Genomic DNA, 17,083 nt, shown 5'->3' on the forward strand with positions numbered 1-17,083 from the left:
TTTCTTTCTCTGTTTTAGCTTTTCCTGATTTAGTTATCAGTACCATATTTGTGACATAGAAAGAATTTGACAATACTCTTTCTTTACCTCTTTTTTCAAATATTTCAGATAGTATTGGAAATAATTGTTCTTTAAATGTTTGGTAGAATTCACTTGTGAATCCAATTGGTTGTGGAGATTTTTTTCTTTGGGAATTCATTAATGGCTTGTTCAATTTCTTTTTTCTAAAATGGGGCTATTTCAGTAATTTATTTCCTCTTCTATTAATAAGGGCAATTATATTTTTATAGATATTCATCCATTTTGGTTAGGTTCAGACTTGCTCCTATATAGTTGAGCATAATATCTCTTAATTGTTGCTTTAATTTCCTTGTCATTGGTGGTAAGTTTACTCAATTCATTTTAGATGCTAATGATTTGTTTTTTTTCTTTTTTCTAATCAAATTAACCATGGGTTTATCTATTTTGTTGTTTTTTTCATAAAACCAACTTTTATTTATTAGTTTAATAGTTTTCTTAATGCCAATTTTATTAATCCCTCCTTTGAATTTCAGAATTTCTAATTTGGTCTTTGTTTGTTTTTTTTAATTTATTCTTTTTCTAGCTTTTCTAGTTGGATGCCCAATTCATTGATCTCCTCTTTCTCTATTTTATTTATATAGCTATTTAGAGATACACAAATTTTCCCTCAGAACTGCTTTGGATGCATCATTAAGGTATCTCATTATTGTCATTTTCTTGGATGAAATTATAGATTGTTTCTGTTATTTTTGTTTGACACACTCATTTTTTAGAATTAGATTATTTCATTTCCAATTGATTTTAGTCTATCTTTCTCTGGCCCTTTATTGAATATAATTTTTTTTGCATTGTGGTCTAAAAAGGAAACATTTATTATTTCTACCTTTTTGCATTTGATTGTGAGGTTTTATGCCCTAAAACATGGGCAATTTTTGTGGAGGTGCCATGCACTGATGAAAAAAAAAGGACAAAAAGGATTTTTGTCCCTATTCAATTTTCTCCAGATATCTGTCATGTCTAGGATTTCTAAAATTCCATTAAACTCTCTAATTTTTTCTGGTTTATTTTGTGGTTAGATTTGTCTGATTCTGAGAAGAGAAGACTGAGGTCCCCCATTAGTATAGTTTTGCTGTTTATTTCTTCCTGTAACTGGCTTAAAATCCTCTCTAAGAATTTGGCTGCTTTACTACTGAGTGTATACACATTTAGTATCATTACTACTTCATTGTTTATGTTACTCTTTATCTGGAAAATAATATGTCAGAAACATGGCATGGACTTACATCTATGCTAGAATACAAAATATATGCAGAATATAAAATACAAAAGATGCTAGAACACAAAAAATGTTTTTTTTTTTTAAATTTCTGGAAACAGTTAAAATTCTTTCAGTCAGATAATGAGTACATAAAAGTATATGCAAAATAAATGCAAAGTAATTTATATAGGAGAAAGATTCTAGAAGCTGACAAAAATCAGGAAAAATTTAACATAGAATATAGTGTTGAAACAAAACATCAAAAAAAATCCTAGGAAATCTAAGATATAAAGCAAGGAGGGAGTACATTCCAGAGATAAAGGAATATGTTTGAAAAAATAGTGGTTTTGAGTCAGATGGTGAAAAATTTGAACAGTCAAACATAAAACATTCCATTTGATCCTAGCAGTAACAGGGAAACACTGGACTTTATTGAGCAGAAGAATAACATGATCAGATCTAGGTTTTGATAATGTTATATGAATTGATGGGGGAAAGATTTGAGGCAAGGTTGCCAAATTTTTGTTATTGCAATAATTTGGGAGGAGGGCTTTAACTAGTTTGGTGGCCAACTGAGGAGAGATAAGGAGGAGATGAGAAGATGTGGAGACAGAATCAATAAGCCTTAGTACCCGATCAAATATAGGATGAAGAAAAAAGAAGGAACTAAGGATGACTCCAAAGACATGCATCAGTGTGCAAATCAAAGCATCTGGTTACTGATATCAGTGTTCTCATTTCCTGAATTCAGACATATTATATGCCTGAATTTAGACATAGAATGGAATAGCTTCTTATTTTAAGTGTTAAAGATGAAAAAGTGAAAACTCAGAGAGAGCAAATAACTGGACCAAGATGTCATATATAATATATAACAGCTTTAGGATTCAAATCCTAGTCCTCTGATTGTAAATTCAGTGCTTTCCCCATTTTTACTTCATCTTTTCTCCTACTATTCAAAAGCAATAATCTAGAGACAGTTCAACCTTAGTTAGGATGAATTAGGTAGCCCAGTAGATAAAACACTGAATCTAGAGTCATAAAGGTGAGAGTTCAAATTTGACCTAAGACTCCTACTAGCTGTATGACCCTGACAAGGGACCCATACATGAAGAGGAAGAAAATTCTAATTTAGAATGCTTCAAATCTGCCAGTTTTTGGACAGTTAACTAGAATTTATTAAATGGCTACAGTGTACCAGAAATTTTGCTAATCATGGAGGGTATAAAGAAAGGCAAAAAACAATCTCTGTTTTCAAGAAGTTCACAGTCTGATGGGTGTGAAGGGAGAGAACATGCAAAACAACAATGCACAAACAAAATACATACAGAATAAATAGGGGATAGTTACAGAGAAAGGTAATAAGACTAAAGAAGATTAAGAAAAGCTTTTTGAAGAAAATGAGACTGTAGCTAAGACTTGAAGAAAAGTAGGGAAACTAGGAAACTAAAATATGGGTATGAGAAAGGAGAGAGTTCCAGATATAATGGATAACCACTGAAAATATTCAGGGTTAGAAGACAGAGTGTCTTTTAAGAAAATTCCTCACTTACATATAAAAACAAAACTTTTTTAGTTATATATGTACATTCCTTTGTTTACATATTTCCTTATGAATCAACAATATTGGGAGAATAAAAGGGAAAAACATTAAAGAGAAAAAAACAGAAGAAAAAGAAGAAAAAAGTGAATATAGCATTATTAAGATGCAGAAAGAGATAGTTTTCTTTCTGTAGTTGGTTGGTGTTTTCCATCCAGAGTTCATTGGGTTTGACTTGGATTTCTGAACCACTAAGAAGCAGCAAGCCTGTTATAGATGATCACTGCAAAATCTTGCTGTTGCTGTATCCTCTGTTTTTTCTAGTTCTGTTTATTTTGCTCAGCAACAGTTCATGTAAATCTTTCAAGGCCTTTCTAAAATCCACCTGTTCATAATTTTTATATAGCAATAATATTTCATGATTTTCATAAACCATAACTTATTCAGCAATTCTCCAATTGATGGGAATTTACTCATTTTTCAATTCCTTGCCACCACAAAAAGAGCTGCTATAAATATTTTTTCACATGTGGGTCCTTTCTCCTCATTTTTGATTTCTTTGGAATACAGATCCAGTAGTGGCATAGCTGGATCAAAGGGTATGCACAGTTTACTAGCCCTTTGGGCATAGTTACAGATTGCTCTCCAGAATGGTTGAATCATTCCACAATACCAACAATACATAAGTGTCCCGATTTTCCCATATCCCTTCCAACATTTATCATTATCTTTTCCTGTAATTTTAGCCAATTTGAGAGGTGTACGATGATACCTCCGTGTTGTTTTATTTTGCATTTCTCTAATCAATTGTGATTTAGAGCATTTTTTCATATAAATACAAGTAGCTTTAATTTCTTTATCTGAAAATTGTCTCTTCTTATGCTTTGATCATTAGAGTGCCTTCTGAGAGAAACATGAAGGAGATCTCTGTCATTAAATTGCAGAGTATATGGAAAGAAAGGTTGAAGAACACTCGAAAGGAAACAATGGATCAGGTCATGAAGGGCTTTAAAATCTAGATAATTTTAAATTTTATTCTGGGGGCAATAGATACTACAGTTTATTGAATAGAAAAGTTATAGGACCGGATATATGTTTTAGGGAAGATCACTTTGAGAACTGAGGGGAAGACTATGTGGAATAGTGAGAGGTCATGAGAGTAGTCAGCAGGCTAATGCTACATTATGAGATGATGAGGGCCTTTACTATGGTGGTTGATGTGTCAGAGAAGGAAAAAAGTGGCATTTCCTTCCCAGAAACATCAAAAAAATATGGAGAATTAAACAGAATCACTCTGATGATTCTGTCAATCTCTTGCTATTTGAGTTGGCAAAATGAAAGTGAAAATCTATTTTGTTGTTATTGTTGTTGTTTGATCATTTCAGTCATGCCCTACTTTTCATGACCCATGAAATCTTGACAAAGTTTTTCTTGGCAAAGATGCTGGAATGGTTTGCCATTTCCTTCTTCAGCTAATTTTATAATTGAGAAACTGAGACAGAGAGAATTAAATGATTTCCCCAGGGTCACACAGCTAGTAAGTGTCTAAGGCCAGATTTGAACTCATAAGTCTTCCTGACTTCAGGTCCAAGATGCTAGCTACTGTATTACTTAACTGCACTTTTCTATTTTCCATATTATTTAATGTGGCATCAATTAAAATAGTATCATTCAAATGTTTTGGGATTTTTCGTTTTGGTTTCTTTCAGGATATGATCAGTAGATTCTCCTTGTTGCAGTTTTGCCTCTAAGTTCTAAGAGCTCTGGGAAGGTTTTTTTTTTCCTTAAAAACTTCTTGAAATATAACACCTATGTTCTTTTGTTTTTGTCATGATAGCCTATTGATCTTTTAAGTTTTCTCTTCTCCCTCTGTTCTCTAAGTCAGTTGCTTTCATTATGAAGTGCCTTATATTTCTTTTTTTTTAATTCTTGGACTATATTTTAATGTTTTCAACCTTTCATTTGTTTCTTTTTGGTTCATTTTAATTTTCAGGGAGTTTATTGCATGCACAAGGTTTTATATTTCTTATTCTGAGTTGTGAATTCCTATTCCCACATTTTCCTACATGACTCTCATTGCTTTCCCAAGTTTTTTCTCTGTCATTCATTTCATCTATTTTTTTTTTCTTTTTAAAAGTCTTGTTGTGCATACTTTTATGGAAATGTTTTGCATTATTTTCCATGTGCCTTTTTAAAGGGGTAAAGGGAATAGGGAGGAAGGGAGAAAATCTGGAACTCAAAGTTTTAAAAATAAATGTAAAAAATATTACATGTAACTGGGGAAAAGGAAAAAATATTTTTGTTTTTTAGTTACTTTTTTAAAAAATTTTTAGCTTTTTACTTTTAAAACACATGCATAGATAGTTTTCAACATTCACCCTTGCAAAATCTTGTGTTGCAAATTATTTTCTCCCTCCTTTCCCCCACCCTCTCCCTTAGATAGCAAATAATTCAATAAATGTTAAACATGTGCAATTCTTCTATACATAGTTCCATAATTATCATGTTGTACAAGAAAAATCAGATGAAAAAAGAAAAGAATGAGAAAAAAAACAAAAAGAAAGAATATAACAGCAAAAAGTGAAAATACTATGTTATCCACATTCAGTTCCCACAGTCCACTCTCTAGATGCAGATGGCTTTCTCCATCCTAAGTCCATGGGAACTGGCCTAAATCACCTCAAAGTTGAAAAGAGCCATGTCCATCAATTTGATCAATGCACAATCTTGTCATTGCTGTGTACAATATTCTCTTGGTTCTACTCACTTCACTTAGCATCATTTCATGGAAGTCTCTCCAGGCCTTCCAAAATCATCCTGCTGATCATTTCTTATAGCATTCATATACTATGACATATTCAGCCATTTTCTAACTGATGAGTATCCACTCTGTTTCCAGTTTCTTGCCACTACAAAAATGGCTGTTACAAACATTTTTGTAGGGGTGGATCTTTTCCCCTTTTTTATGATCTCTTTGGAATACAGGTCCAGTAGAGAAAGTGCTAGATCATATGGTATGCACAATTTAATAGCCCTTAGGCATAGTTCAAAATTGTTCTCCAGAATGGATGGATCAATTCACAACTCCTTCAACAATGTATTACTAAATGTTACCAACAAAGTCTAGCAGCAAGAAATACAAAGAGAAATTCTATTGAAAATAACTGTAGATAATATAAAGTATTAGGAGTCTACCTGCCAAGACAAAGTCAGGAACTACATGAACACAATTACAAAATACCTTCCATATAAATTAAGTCAGATCTAATCAACTGGAAAAATATCAAGTGTTCATGGGTAGACTGAGCAAATATAATAAAAATGATAATTCTACCTAAATTGATTTACTTATTCAGTGCCATGACAGTCAAACTTCCAAGAAATTATTTATAGAGCTAGAAAAATAATACCAAAGTTCATCTGGAAGAACAAATAGCCAATAATTTCAAGGGAATTAATAAAAATGCAAATGAAGATGGTCTAGCTGTACCAGACTCAAAACTATATTTCAAAGCAGCAGTCATCAAAACCATTTGGTACTGCTAAGAAATAGAATAGTTAATCAGTGAAATAGGTTAGGTCTACAAGACACAATACTCAATGACTATAATAATCTAGTGTTTGATAAACCTAAAAATCTCAAATTTTCCAGGACCAGATGAATTCACAAGTGAATTTTACCAAACATTTAGATAATTAATTCTAATAATATGTAAACTATATGGAAAGATATGTAAAGAAGGTGTCCCACCAAAATCCTTCTATGACACAAATATGGCAGTGATACCTAAACCAGGAAGAGCTAAAACAGAAAAAGAAGGAACGCATAAAGCAGGCAAAGAAATTTTTACACCAATATCTGTGATAAAGTTCTATTCCTCATATAGAGAGAGATTTAAGTCAAATATATAAGAATTCAAGTCATTTTACAATTGATAAATGGTCAAAGGCTATGAACAAGCAGTTTTCAGATAAGTAAATCAAATTTATTTATAGTTATATAGAGGAAAATTTTCTAAATTCTAATGAATAAAGAAATGCAAATAATATTAAAGTACCAATTTACACCTCTCAGTTTTGTTAAGAAAAGGTAAACAGAAAGAAGAGTAGATTCAAATTAAAGTATGATAATAGTGAGGCATATGTATATCATACACATATGACCAAGATTAATTCAGAATTCCTGGTAACATTCAGGACCTGGAAATCCTTTATCTAAAGTTCTCAATGTGTCTCTCCAGTTCCTCATGGTATAAGATACTGCTTCTTCAGAAAAGTAACTACTGCCACTAATCATCTCTAATTGCCTATGGTACCAACAATACCACTGAAGCTTTTGATTGAAAAGGTCCTAGTGACACATGCTCTTTGAGTTTATTTAGTCATCCACTAAGGAAAAAAACATGCACAAAGGAGAAAAGCAAACATTTGTTAATAGCTGCCATAATGGGGAAATATAATGGGGTCCAATATCTACCCTCTACCTGGTTCTTTTTAGCCCTTCCTCATCTATAGCAAGTAAGGAAAACAAAATGTTAGAAATGCAAGGTGTACCTTTTTTATATTTATTAAACTCATACTCAGAAGCCAATATAAGAATTGCCATCACATAGTTGAAAACACTAAGAAATAATCCCCCTGAAGTTTTCACACTGAAACTAAGTAAGAAATATAAATATATTTATAAATATAAATAAATAAAAATAAAAATATTCCAAGAAATAGCCCTGATCAAATCCACTAATATTTCATTCTCCCCCATCACCCTTAAATATTTGCTATTCCCAGCAAATAGGATGGGGATACATTTTGTAGTTTATATTCATATTTTCAAACCAGGAAATTTCTCTCAAGTATTGTTCTTATGTTTTATATTAAATTTATTTTTTATTATCCAAATGAATTTTCTTTCCACAAAATCTCCCTGTACATATTGTTAAAGAGAAAAACAAATCCATTCCAAGAGATAGACATAATGAAGCAAAACAAATTTTTGCATTGACCTTGTCTAAAAAATACACATCTGAATCTCTACTATAATTCCTTTATCTGTCAGAATGCAGGCAACATTCTTCATCACTGGTCCTCTGGAATCCTGGTTGGTCATCATAGTTATAGTATCTTTCAAATTGTTTATCTGGATAGTATTATTATACAAATTATTCTCCAGGTTCTCATCACTTCACTTTCAGTTCTTGTATGTCTCCCCAGGTTTCTTTGAAACCACATATTCCATATTTCTTTTGGTTTAATAATATTCACAATTCATAATTATAATAAAATTCACAACGATAATTCATAATAATATCCTGAATTGATAGATACCATATTAATTTCTAGTTCTCTGCCATCACAAAGATTTAATAAATACTTTTGTGCTTACATATGCATATTTTCCTCTTTAATTACTCTAAAGAAAAATCCTACTACAGGTATCTTTGAGTCAAATGATATACACAGTTTAATCATGTCCTTTCTATAATGACTGTGACAATTTCCAACCCTACCAACAGCTCACTAGTGTATGTATTTTCTGCTAATTGATCTAGCGACTTTTTTATATCAATATTAATGTTTTGGTGAATGTAAAGTTGAATGTTAGATTTTTAAAATTTTGTATTTTTCTTATTATTTGGATCTAGAGCAATTTTCATATGGATATTTATACTTTGGATTTCTTTCATTGAAAACTGCCAGTTCAAATCTTTTGATAATTTGCTGTTGGATGAATTAATCATATTCTTATGTTAGAATGAGTTTCTTATATATTTTGGAAAAAATGAATTTATTAAAGAGATTCTGAAATATAATTTTCCCAATTACCTACATACCTTATAATTTTAGATGCATTGGGTTTATTTGTGCAAAAAATTGTTAATTTTAGGTAATCCAGGGTATTTTACCTTCTATCCATTAATATCTATTAAATAAATCTATCCATTAAAATCTATTCAAATGCCTTCTCAGCACTTTGAACTAGAGAATTTCAAAAAAAAAAAAAAGATCTATGTGGTACAATTCACAAAAAATATGGAAATTAGAAATTAAAATATCTGAATACATATTTATAATATTAACATAGTATTTTATAAAGTACTCACAGTTTATTTTCTGTCTTGGAGCTTTGAAATATATACCCCTAACCAACAAACAACAAAGAAAAGAAAAGCAGAAGGACTTTAAATTTCACATCACAGAGAAAAAAATAAGTCCTTACAGAATCTCCTGTTCTATTGCTTTTCATGCTTTAGCCTAAAGCATTCCTACCATCTTCCTTCTCTAGTCTAGCCATCCAACTTCTGAACCTTAGTATTATTCTCAACTCCTCATTCTCCTTACCCAAAATAGCTGATCACTTATAAATCTCACTGTTTCTACTTCCATCATCTCACATCCAGTCTCATCCTTTCAGGCTCTCTTCTCCTCTTGAGACTATTACAATAATATACTAATAAAAATTTCTACCTTCAGACTCTCCCCAATTCAATCAACCCCATAAATGCTAAAGCAATATTACTAAACTACAATTCTAGTGATGTCAGTTCCCTACTCATGAGACATCAATGGGTCCCTGTCACTTTTAGGATCAGCCACAGAGGTTTTTATACAGTGAGAGTTTTTGTTTTTGGTTTAAAATTTTTCACACCACACGATGGTGTGAAAATTTCCAATCTGATTATACTATATTCTATTCTCATTACCAGTCTCTGTGATCTAGCCAGGATAGCTTTCTTACTTTTGCTCATTCATGACATTCCATTTGCTTTTTGTTTTATTGAAGTAGAAGTTCAAAAAATTAGACCTGGAATGCACTTCTTCCCTTCAACTCCTAGAATCTTTTGCTTCCTCCAAACTAGGTGGAGCAGGGGATAAAGCATTGGTCCTGGAGTCAAGAAAACTTGAATTGAAATCTGGCCTCAGACATTTTCTAGCTATGTGATCCTAGGCAAGTCATTTAATTTGTTTGCCTCACTTTCCCCTCTGTACAATAGGGTTAATAATATAATAGCATTTACTTCCCAGAGTTGTTGTGAGAATTAAACAAGAAAATAATTATAAAGCTCTAAGCACACCTACTTAATAGTAAATGCTATGTAAATTATTTTTTTAAAATCTCAGCTCAAATACCACCTTCCGTGTGTTTCCATTTCAGATCCTCCTGGTGTCTGCCCCTACAAAATTCATTTGGATTTATTTTGTACATATTCATGTAACATAACTTGTCAAGAGGACCTTACGCAATAATAGGAAAGCTCAGAAGAGAAGACTTTGGGTTAATTAATTAATTTAATTAAGTAAAATATTTTCTATTTCTGTTTCTATTTTTTTTAATTACACATGAACTGATAGTTATTTTGTAGCATTCTTACAGCAGTGGATTCACTATAAAGCACTAATGGGGGAAAATGGATAAAAGCAATTTAGAATGAGGAAGCACATGATTGAAGCTCTGTATTTGAATAATGATCACAAGGTTTTAAGGTAAAGTACCAAATTCTGTTTTAAACTTGTTAATTTTAAAGTAACTAGGAGATATCAAGTTCAAAATTTCAAAAAGGAATCGTGTTGGAAATGCATTAGACCTGTATATGTAGATTTGGAAATCATCTGCATATACATCATAACTGAACCCATGAAAGCTGATTTCAATACACTTCAACCTGGTTTCCCTGAATGAAGTTTCTGTTTACATCAATCTATTCTTCATTAATCTGCTCAATGAGCCTCCAAAACTTCAAGTATCAAATATGAAGTGCTTTGTCTTACATTTAAGGCTCTTCACAACCTGGCTAATAGTCAGAGGCATTTTTCAAGTGAAAAATTATAGCCATCTGAGGAATTATGACCAAAGTAGAACTAGAGAACATTATGAAGTACAAAACGGACAACTTTTATTGTATACAAAAATAATGGAATTTTATTGCTTTATATGAAATGATTAGAAGGCTGGTTTCAGAAAAGCCTAGAAGGACATAAATGAATTGAGTCTGAGTGAAGTGAGTAGAACCAAGAGAACATTGTACAAGGCAACAACAAGATTATGTGATGATCAGCTGTGAAGGACATGGTGCTTCTCAACAATGCAGGAATTCAAGGCAATTTTAATAGACTTAGGATGGAAAATGCCATCCATATCCAGAGGGAGCACTATGGAGACTGAATATGGATTACTTTCTTTGCCAGGGTGCATACTTCCATGATAAACTTTATTATCTATAGTTGGGAAATAAAAAAGTGAAAAAAAAATACTGAGCAGAAAGGTCTTTTCACTGAGATTCTGAAAGACTTGGTATTGAGTTAATCCTTGTCAAGAAAGCAAACAACTTCTCATTGAAATGCTAAGGATAATTTGGATTCTTAAAACTCAGGTTCAAAATATCACTGTTGAAAATACTTCCTCTATTTCCAAATAAATTAGGTCTACCACAATTTAATAGGGATTTCAAGAGTTTCAAGAAAATCATGGCCTGCTTGGGATTATTCTCTAGACTTACAATACCTCTGACAATCCTCACACAAACCTGCCACCAAGTAAAATCCAAGACTTTCCAACATGGGAGAGCTTGCCAGAATATATACTCTCAACCTTGCCTTTGAAAACCTAATATTAATTGCATTGCATCCTGAGATATCTGAGGAACACCTTAGGGGAGAATTTATCACATTAACAAAAAAATTCATATTGATGGTTGAGTAAAATATTTTCCATAAATTTCTAAATAATACTTTATTAAGGGAAAAATAATAAATACCTCTGGTTACCTTGCAAGGAAAATGAGAACTGAATAGGGCTAGGATTTACCAAGGGTACATGTTGGTGCTTGATTTCAGTAGATCATGATGAAATGTTCTATTTCTGTTTCTATTTTTTTTTATTACACATGAACTGATAGTTATTTTGTAGCATTCTTACAGCAGTAGATTCACTATAAAGGACTAATGGAGGGAAATGGATAAAAGCAATTTAGAATGAGGAAGCACATGATTGAAGCTCTGTATTTGAATAATGATCACAAGATTTTAATTCTTTCTATTGCCTTACTAAACATTTTTTTCTCAATATTCCTTATAATATTATATAAAGAACTGACAATTTATATATAATCCTGGAATGCCTGTTAGCCTCTCTATGGCTTTAAAAAAAAAACCTTTAAAGTAGAAAAGGATTTTTTCTTCATCACAAGGAGACAAATTTACTTTGAAAGCAAAAAAAAAAATTAGTAGCTGTGCCAGAGAAGAAAATGGCAAACCATATTTTGCCAAGAAAATCCTAAATGAGAACACAAAGAACACAACTGAAAGAAACTGAGCACCAGTTGTTTTCTCTTAGATGAGTTACTTCTTCTCTTTGGAGTTTTGCTTCTTCATCTGAAGAAAGTAGTTATACTAGATGATCTCTAAAGGATATATCCAGTTTTAATGTTCTTTGATTCTATTTTTTTTGCTTATTCTGTATTGAAAACTAAATAGCTATCAACAGAACCATTCCAAATTACAATAACTTAAAAAGACATATAAAATTATATAATTTATTTTTGGTACATTTTATTTTCAACTTGTAAGATAAGTAGAAGTATTCAAATATGTGAACAAATGTAATGAAACTACAGACAACCCAAAATGAATGATTTTTTATGTGTCTAGAGATTCCATCACTCATCTACCTTCCCAAAAAAACTACTAATATTGACTTTATTACTACAGTAGGGTATACTTGTCATCATTCTTGTTATTCTTATATTTTTTTTATTTATTCTACTTTGTGTATGATAGGACCTTCTGACAATCATCATTGCCTTTAATAAGTTATCTCCAAGTATTTTGTTCTTTTGTATCTGTTTTTTCCATTGTACATCAGTTCACAGAAGTCCTTCACTATTTCCTTAATTTCTTTAGACTAATTTTTTTCTAATGATGCAATGATATTTCATTACATAAATATATACATATCACAGTTTGCTTAGCCATTCTCCAGTTAAAAGACAGATAGATTCACCCTCCCCATTCTATTTTGCTTTTACAAATAATATAGCCAGAAATATACATATGTATTTCTCTATATGTATATACATTTGTATATCATACATAAACATTTATAAAATATACATAATAGGTATGTACAACATGACCAGTTAGTAGATCAAGTATTGGGCCTGGAGTTAGAAAGACTCATATTTATGAGTTTAAATGTGACCTCAGATATTTTCTAGATGTGTTAACACTAGGCGAGTGAATTCATCTTGTTTGCCTCAGTTCCTCATCTAAAAAATGAGGTAGACAAGGAAATGGCAAAATCACTCCAATATTTTCGCCAAAAAATGACTCAACTGAATCAACTGGACAAAAATTACAAAATGTGATTTGGGGGCAAGTTATCTATCTAAGCAACAATTTCCTTTTCTATGAAATAAGTGTAATAAATGTTGGACTACTTACTGCATAGGAAGGTTAGAAGGCTCAAATGAAGCCCTAAGAATCATGAAACGTTAAGTGTAGACTCAGAAGGGACTTTCTGAAATCCTCTAATCTGCCATCCTTACTTTAAAAACTAGAAGAATAAGCCTCAAAAAGATTAAAAGCCTTGGGCAAGATCACAAAGGTAGTAAATAATTGAGCTGGGCTTTGAATTCAGGTCAATGTGATTTGAAAGTGTTTTAGCAAACGTTTTTATATAAATAATTAGAGATTCTCATTTTCATTGTGAGACATACCTAGTCAATACAAAAGGTAGTTTTCCTGGTAGAGTGAACTATTCAAGAAAACAAATTTTAAATACTTCCTATGAATCAGCAAATATTTGATGATTGAAATTTATATACTTAAACATTGAAGTGAACACAAGATACATGTATAGTATGAATTGGTTCCTGCTTCCAAGGAATCTAAATAAAAATCTAATAGGAGAAACACAATGAGTATGTATGAAATTGATCAAGATATTATAAGCTCAAATAACCAAGTAGGAAATGTTGGTAAATAAAATGAGCCATGAGTTTACCCTTGAAAGCTGATCAGAATTTGAATTTCAAAAAAATATATATCCTTAATAAGCAACTTTAAAAACAAATTCTCAGAATTGGAAATCGATTATAGATAGATACATAAATACGTAGATAGATAACTTATAACTTTCTGGAAAAGAGAAAGAGAGAGAGAGAGAAAGAGATAGATAGATAGAGAGAGAGAGAGAGAGAGAGAGAGAGAGAGAGAGAGAGAGAGACTAATGATGAAACTAAACTAATATACTAATAGGTATAATGTTCTTATTTGTGGTTATGTAGAAGAAAGAAGAAAGTTGGATAGATGAATGTGGATCAAGTTATAGATGAATTCTCTTGTTAAAAGAGATTCACAAAATCATGGAATGTGAAAATAGCAATGAATCCATGTAGCTACATCCTTCAGTGGACAGAACAATGTTGTTAGAATCAGGAAGACTTAAGTTTGAATGTTCCTTTATACATTTACCCAGTGTATGACCCCAAGCAAATAATTAACTTCTCAAATCTTTTCAATTAGGCACAATTTACATTATCCTCACAAAGTTGATCAAATAGAATAGGTTGTGCATAGCATTGTTCAAACTTTTAAAAATATAAAAATCCTACTTACTGTCATCATTATTAACTCAGAAGTCATTGAGTATACCCTGTACCCAAAAGGAATTTGCATTGTAATGCCTCTAACAGAATCAACAAGTACTTACTCAAGTCTGCTTGGAAGTCTTCAATGAAGGGTAAGACCAATTACATCTCAATGCAATCTATTCCACTTGAGGGCAGCTCTGATTTTCAGAAATTTTGCCTAAAATTGTTTTCAATTTCTAACATTTTTGTTCTTAGTTTTAATCATCAGGGTCCCCCTTGTTTCAATCATAAATGCATTACATTTTCAAATAGAAAAAAAAAGGTTTATATTATATATTTTCATCATGCTGCCCTGCATAACTATTCCTTACCATAGGTAGTTGTGGTGAGGTGTATCAGTACAGAAGAGAAAAGTGGATTCTGAATGCAGGTAATTTTCCCCCACTTCACATGACTGATGTATTATAGTCTTTCATGTTCTCTGTAAGAAGATGTTTTTGCTGAGCTTTATCACAGCTGCTTTCACATCCTTGTTCCTCAGACTGTAAATGATGGGATTCAGCATAGGAATGACCACAGCATAGAAGAGAGCAATCAGCTCATCTGTTGCATGGGAGTCTTTGGACTCGGGCTTCATATACATAAAGAGGATGGTCCCATAAAACATGATCACTACAGTCAGATGGGAAGAGCAAGTAGAAAAAGCTTTTTTCCTTCCCTCAACAGAATTGATTCTCAAGATGGTAACAAGGATGAATAAGTAAGAAATCAATATGAATATCACGGGAATCACTATTGTAAAGATATTTGATATCACCATTATGATCATATTGAGAGAAATATCTTCACAGGCCAGTTTCAACACAGCTAGGATCTCACATGTGAGATAGTCAATGATGTTCCCACAAAATGTCAAACGCATAGCTAGAGAAGTGTGTATCACTGAACTCAACCCACCTGCCATCCAACAACTGGTCACCAACTTCACAGAAAGTCCCTTGTTCATGATGATGGGGTATCTCAGAGGACTGCAAATGGCCATATAGCGGTCAAATGCCATTACAGAAAGGAGCACACACTCTGCAGCCCCCATGGCAAAGGAAAAGAACATTTGTAGGCCACATCCAATGAAGGAAATAGATTTTTCCTCTGAAAGAAAGTTCACAAGCAACAAGGGAATGGAGGAAGATGTATAGCAGATGTCCAGAAAAGAGAGATTACTGAGGAAGAAATACATGGGAGTGTGGAGGTGAGAGTCCAGGATGCTGATTGTAATGAGGAAACTGTTACCCAATAAGATTACAATGTACATGATAAGACATAATAGAAAGAAAACCAAATAAAAGACGGGATAGCCAGCAAGACCATGAAGAAAGAACATAGTCACAGAGGTCTTATTGTGTCTTTCCATTTGTTCTCTATCTTCTACCTACAACATTTCAGATAAGAAAACAAGGCACCATATTTATCATACTACATTGAATTCAAATATGACTTTAACGTTTGAGAATCCTATATTTAACACATGATTATAAATGTAAAATATCCAGTAACCAAATCAAATTTTGCACAGAAGCCATGTCTCCAGACTAGTTCCAAAGTACCCTCACTTTCAACATATAAACATTTTACAAATATATACACACACAAAGAGAGAGAGATGGAGAGAGAAAGAGAAATGGGAGAGAGAGAGAGAGAGAGAAAGAGAGAGAGTTCTGTGAATAGATTTGATGACATCATTATCTTTTCCATATCTAGAAATTATTGGTACTTTAAAAACAATGATGGATTTCATACTGGGACAGATTCAATATCCATTCACTAAACATTTCAATTATCTAGAAAGAGAGGAAGTGCAACTAAAGTGCAAATAAATATTTATAAGCACAAATTTTTGCAAATATCTGTATAGTATAAATATCCATGTATATGGAAATAACTCATTCTATCAAGTCAATCAAGACAGCGTGTTAGAGTATCATATAAGCATTTCTTCTAATAGAATGGAATTAGGTTAAAAATTATATAGGGTTCTATATTGTTTCAATATCGTCCTAGTCTCTCTCAGGTATGCTTTGAAATAGGTTCTGTAGTCTTCTTATGGGGCAGAGAAAATTTACTTATTTAACCATAAGAGAGCATGAATAAAACTGCTTTTTCTGCTGAAGGAAATAGGAAACAGAATAAACCAGAAAATTATATTTCTCCTTAGGTCTTCCCCATATAGTCTCGTATAGTCTCTGTCAAGTCCTGATGTTTTGAAACTAAATTTCCCAATTTGTTTTCAAGCTCTGTGTCCAATGCTAGGAGATTTGGGAATAAGAAGGAAGATTATCTATTTTTATGCCCAACTCATATTAAAATAGTAAATAACTCATGTTGGGATTTCTCTTCCTTTGACAGAAGAACAAAACAAAATAAAACAGTGTGAACATTTATAAAAGATATCCCGGGCTCATTCCTAGAATCAGAATTCATCATAGATTTCCTGCAATATATGGCATTCTACTTGACTTTTCAGGTTTTTTTCCCTTTCTGTTGTTGTCACACAGATCTTTGTGAATGGCCTCCACTCACTTTCAATCTGATTTCCCACACACATTTAAATTTATCAGATATCATTTTTGCATTATATTCAGTTATGTATGTTTAATATCCCTTTACTAGGCTGTAACT

General features: G+C 32.1%; 1 protein-coding gene across 1 annotated transcript; it reads right to left on the reverse strand.

Annotated features, from left to right (window-relative positions):
- Window positions 1-14,879: 14,879 nt before the first annotated feature.
- Window positions 14,880-15,818, reverse strand: LOC100919580 (olfactory receptor 13D1-like). The gene has a single exon (XM_003761866.1). The coding sequence runs from the start codon at window positions 15,816-15,818 to the stop codon at window positions 14,880-14,882; it is 939 nt and encodes a 312-aa protein (XP_003761914.1).
- Between the last annotated feature and the right edge of the window lie 1,265 nt (window positions 15,819-17,083).

This window comes from Sarcophilus harrisii, chromosome 1 (genome assembly GCF_902635505.1).
Source record: "Sarcophilus harrisii chromosome 1, mSarHar1.11, whole genome shotgun sequence".
Taxonomy (NCBI): Eukaryota; Metazoa; Chordata; class Mammalia; order Dasyuromorphia; family Dasyuridae; genus Sarcophilus; species Sarcophilus harrisii.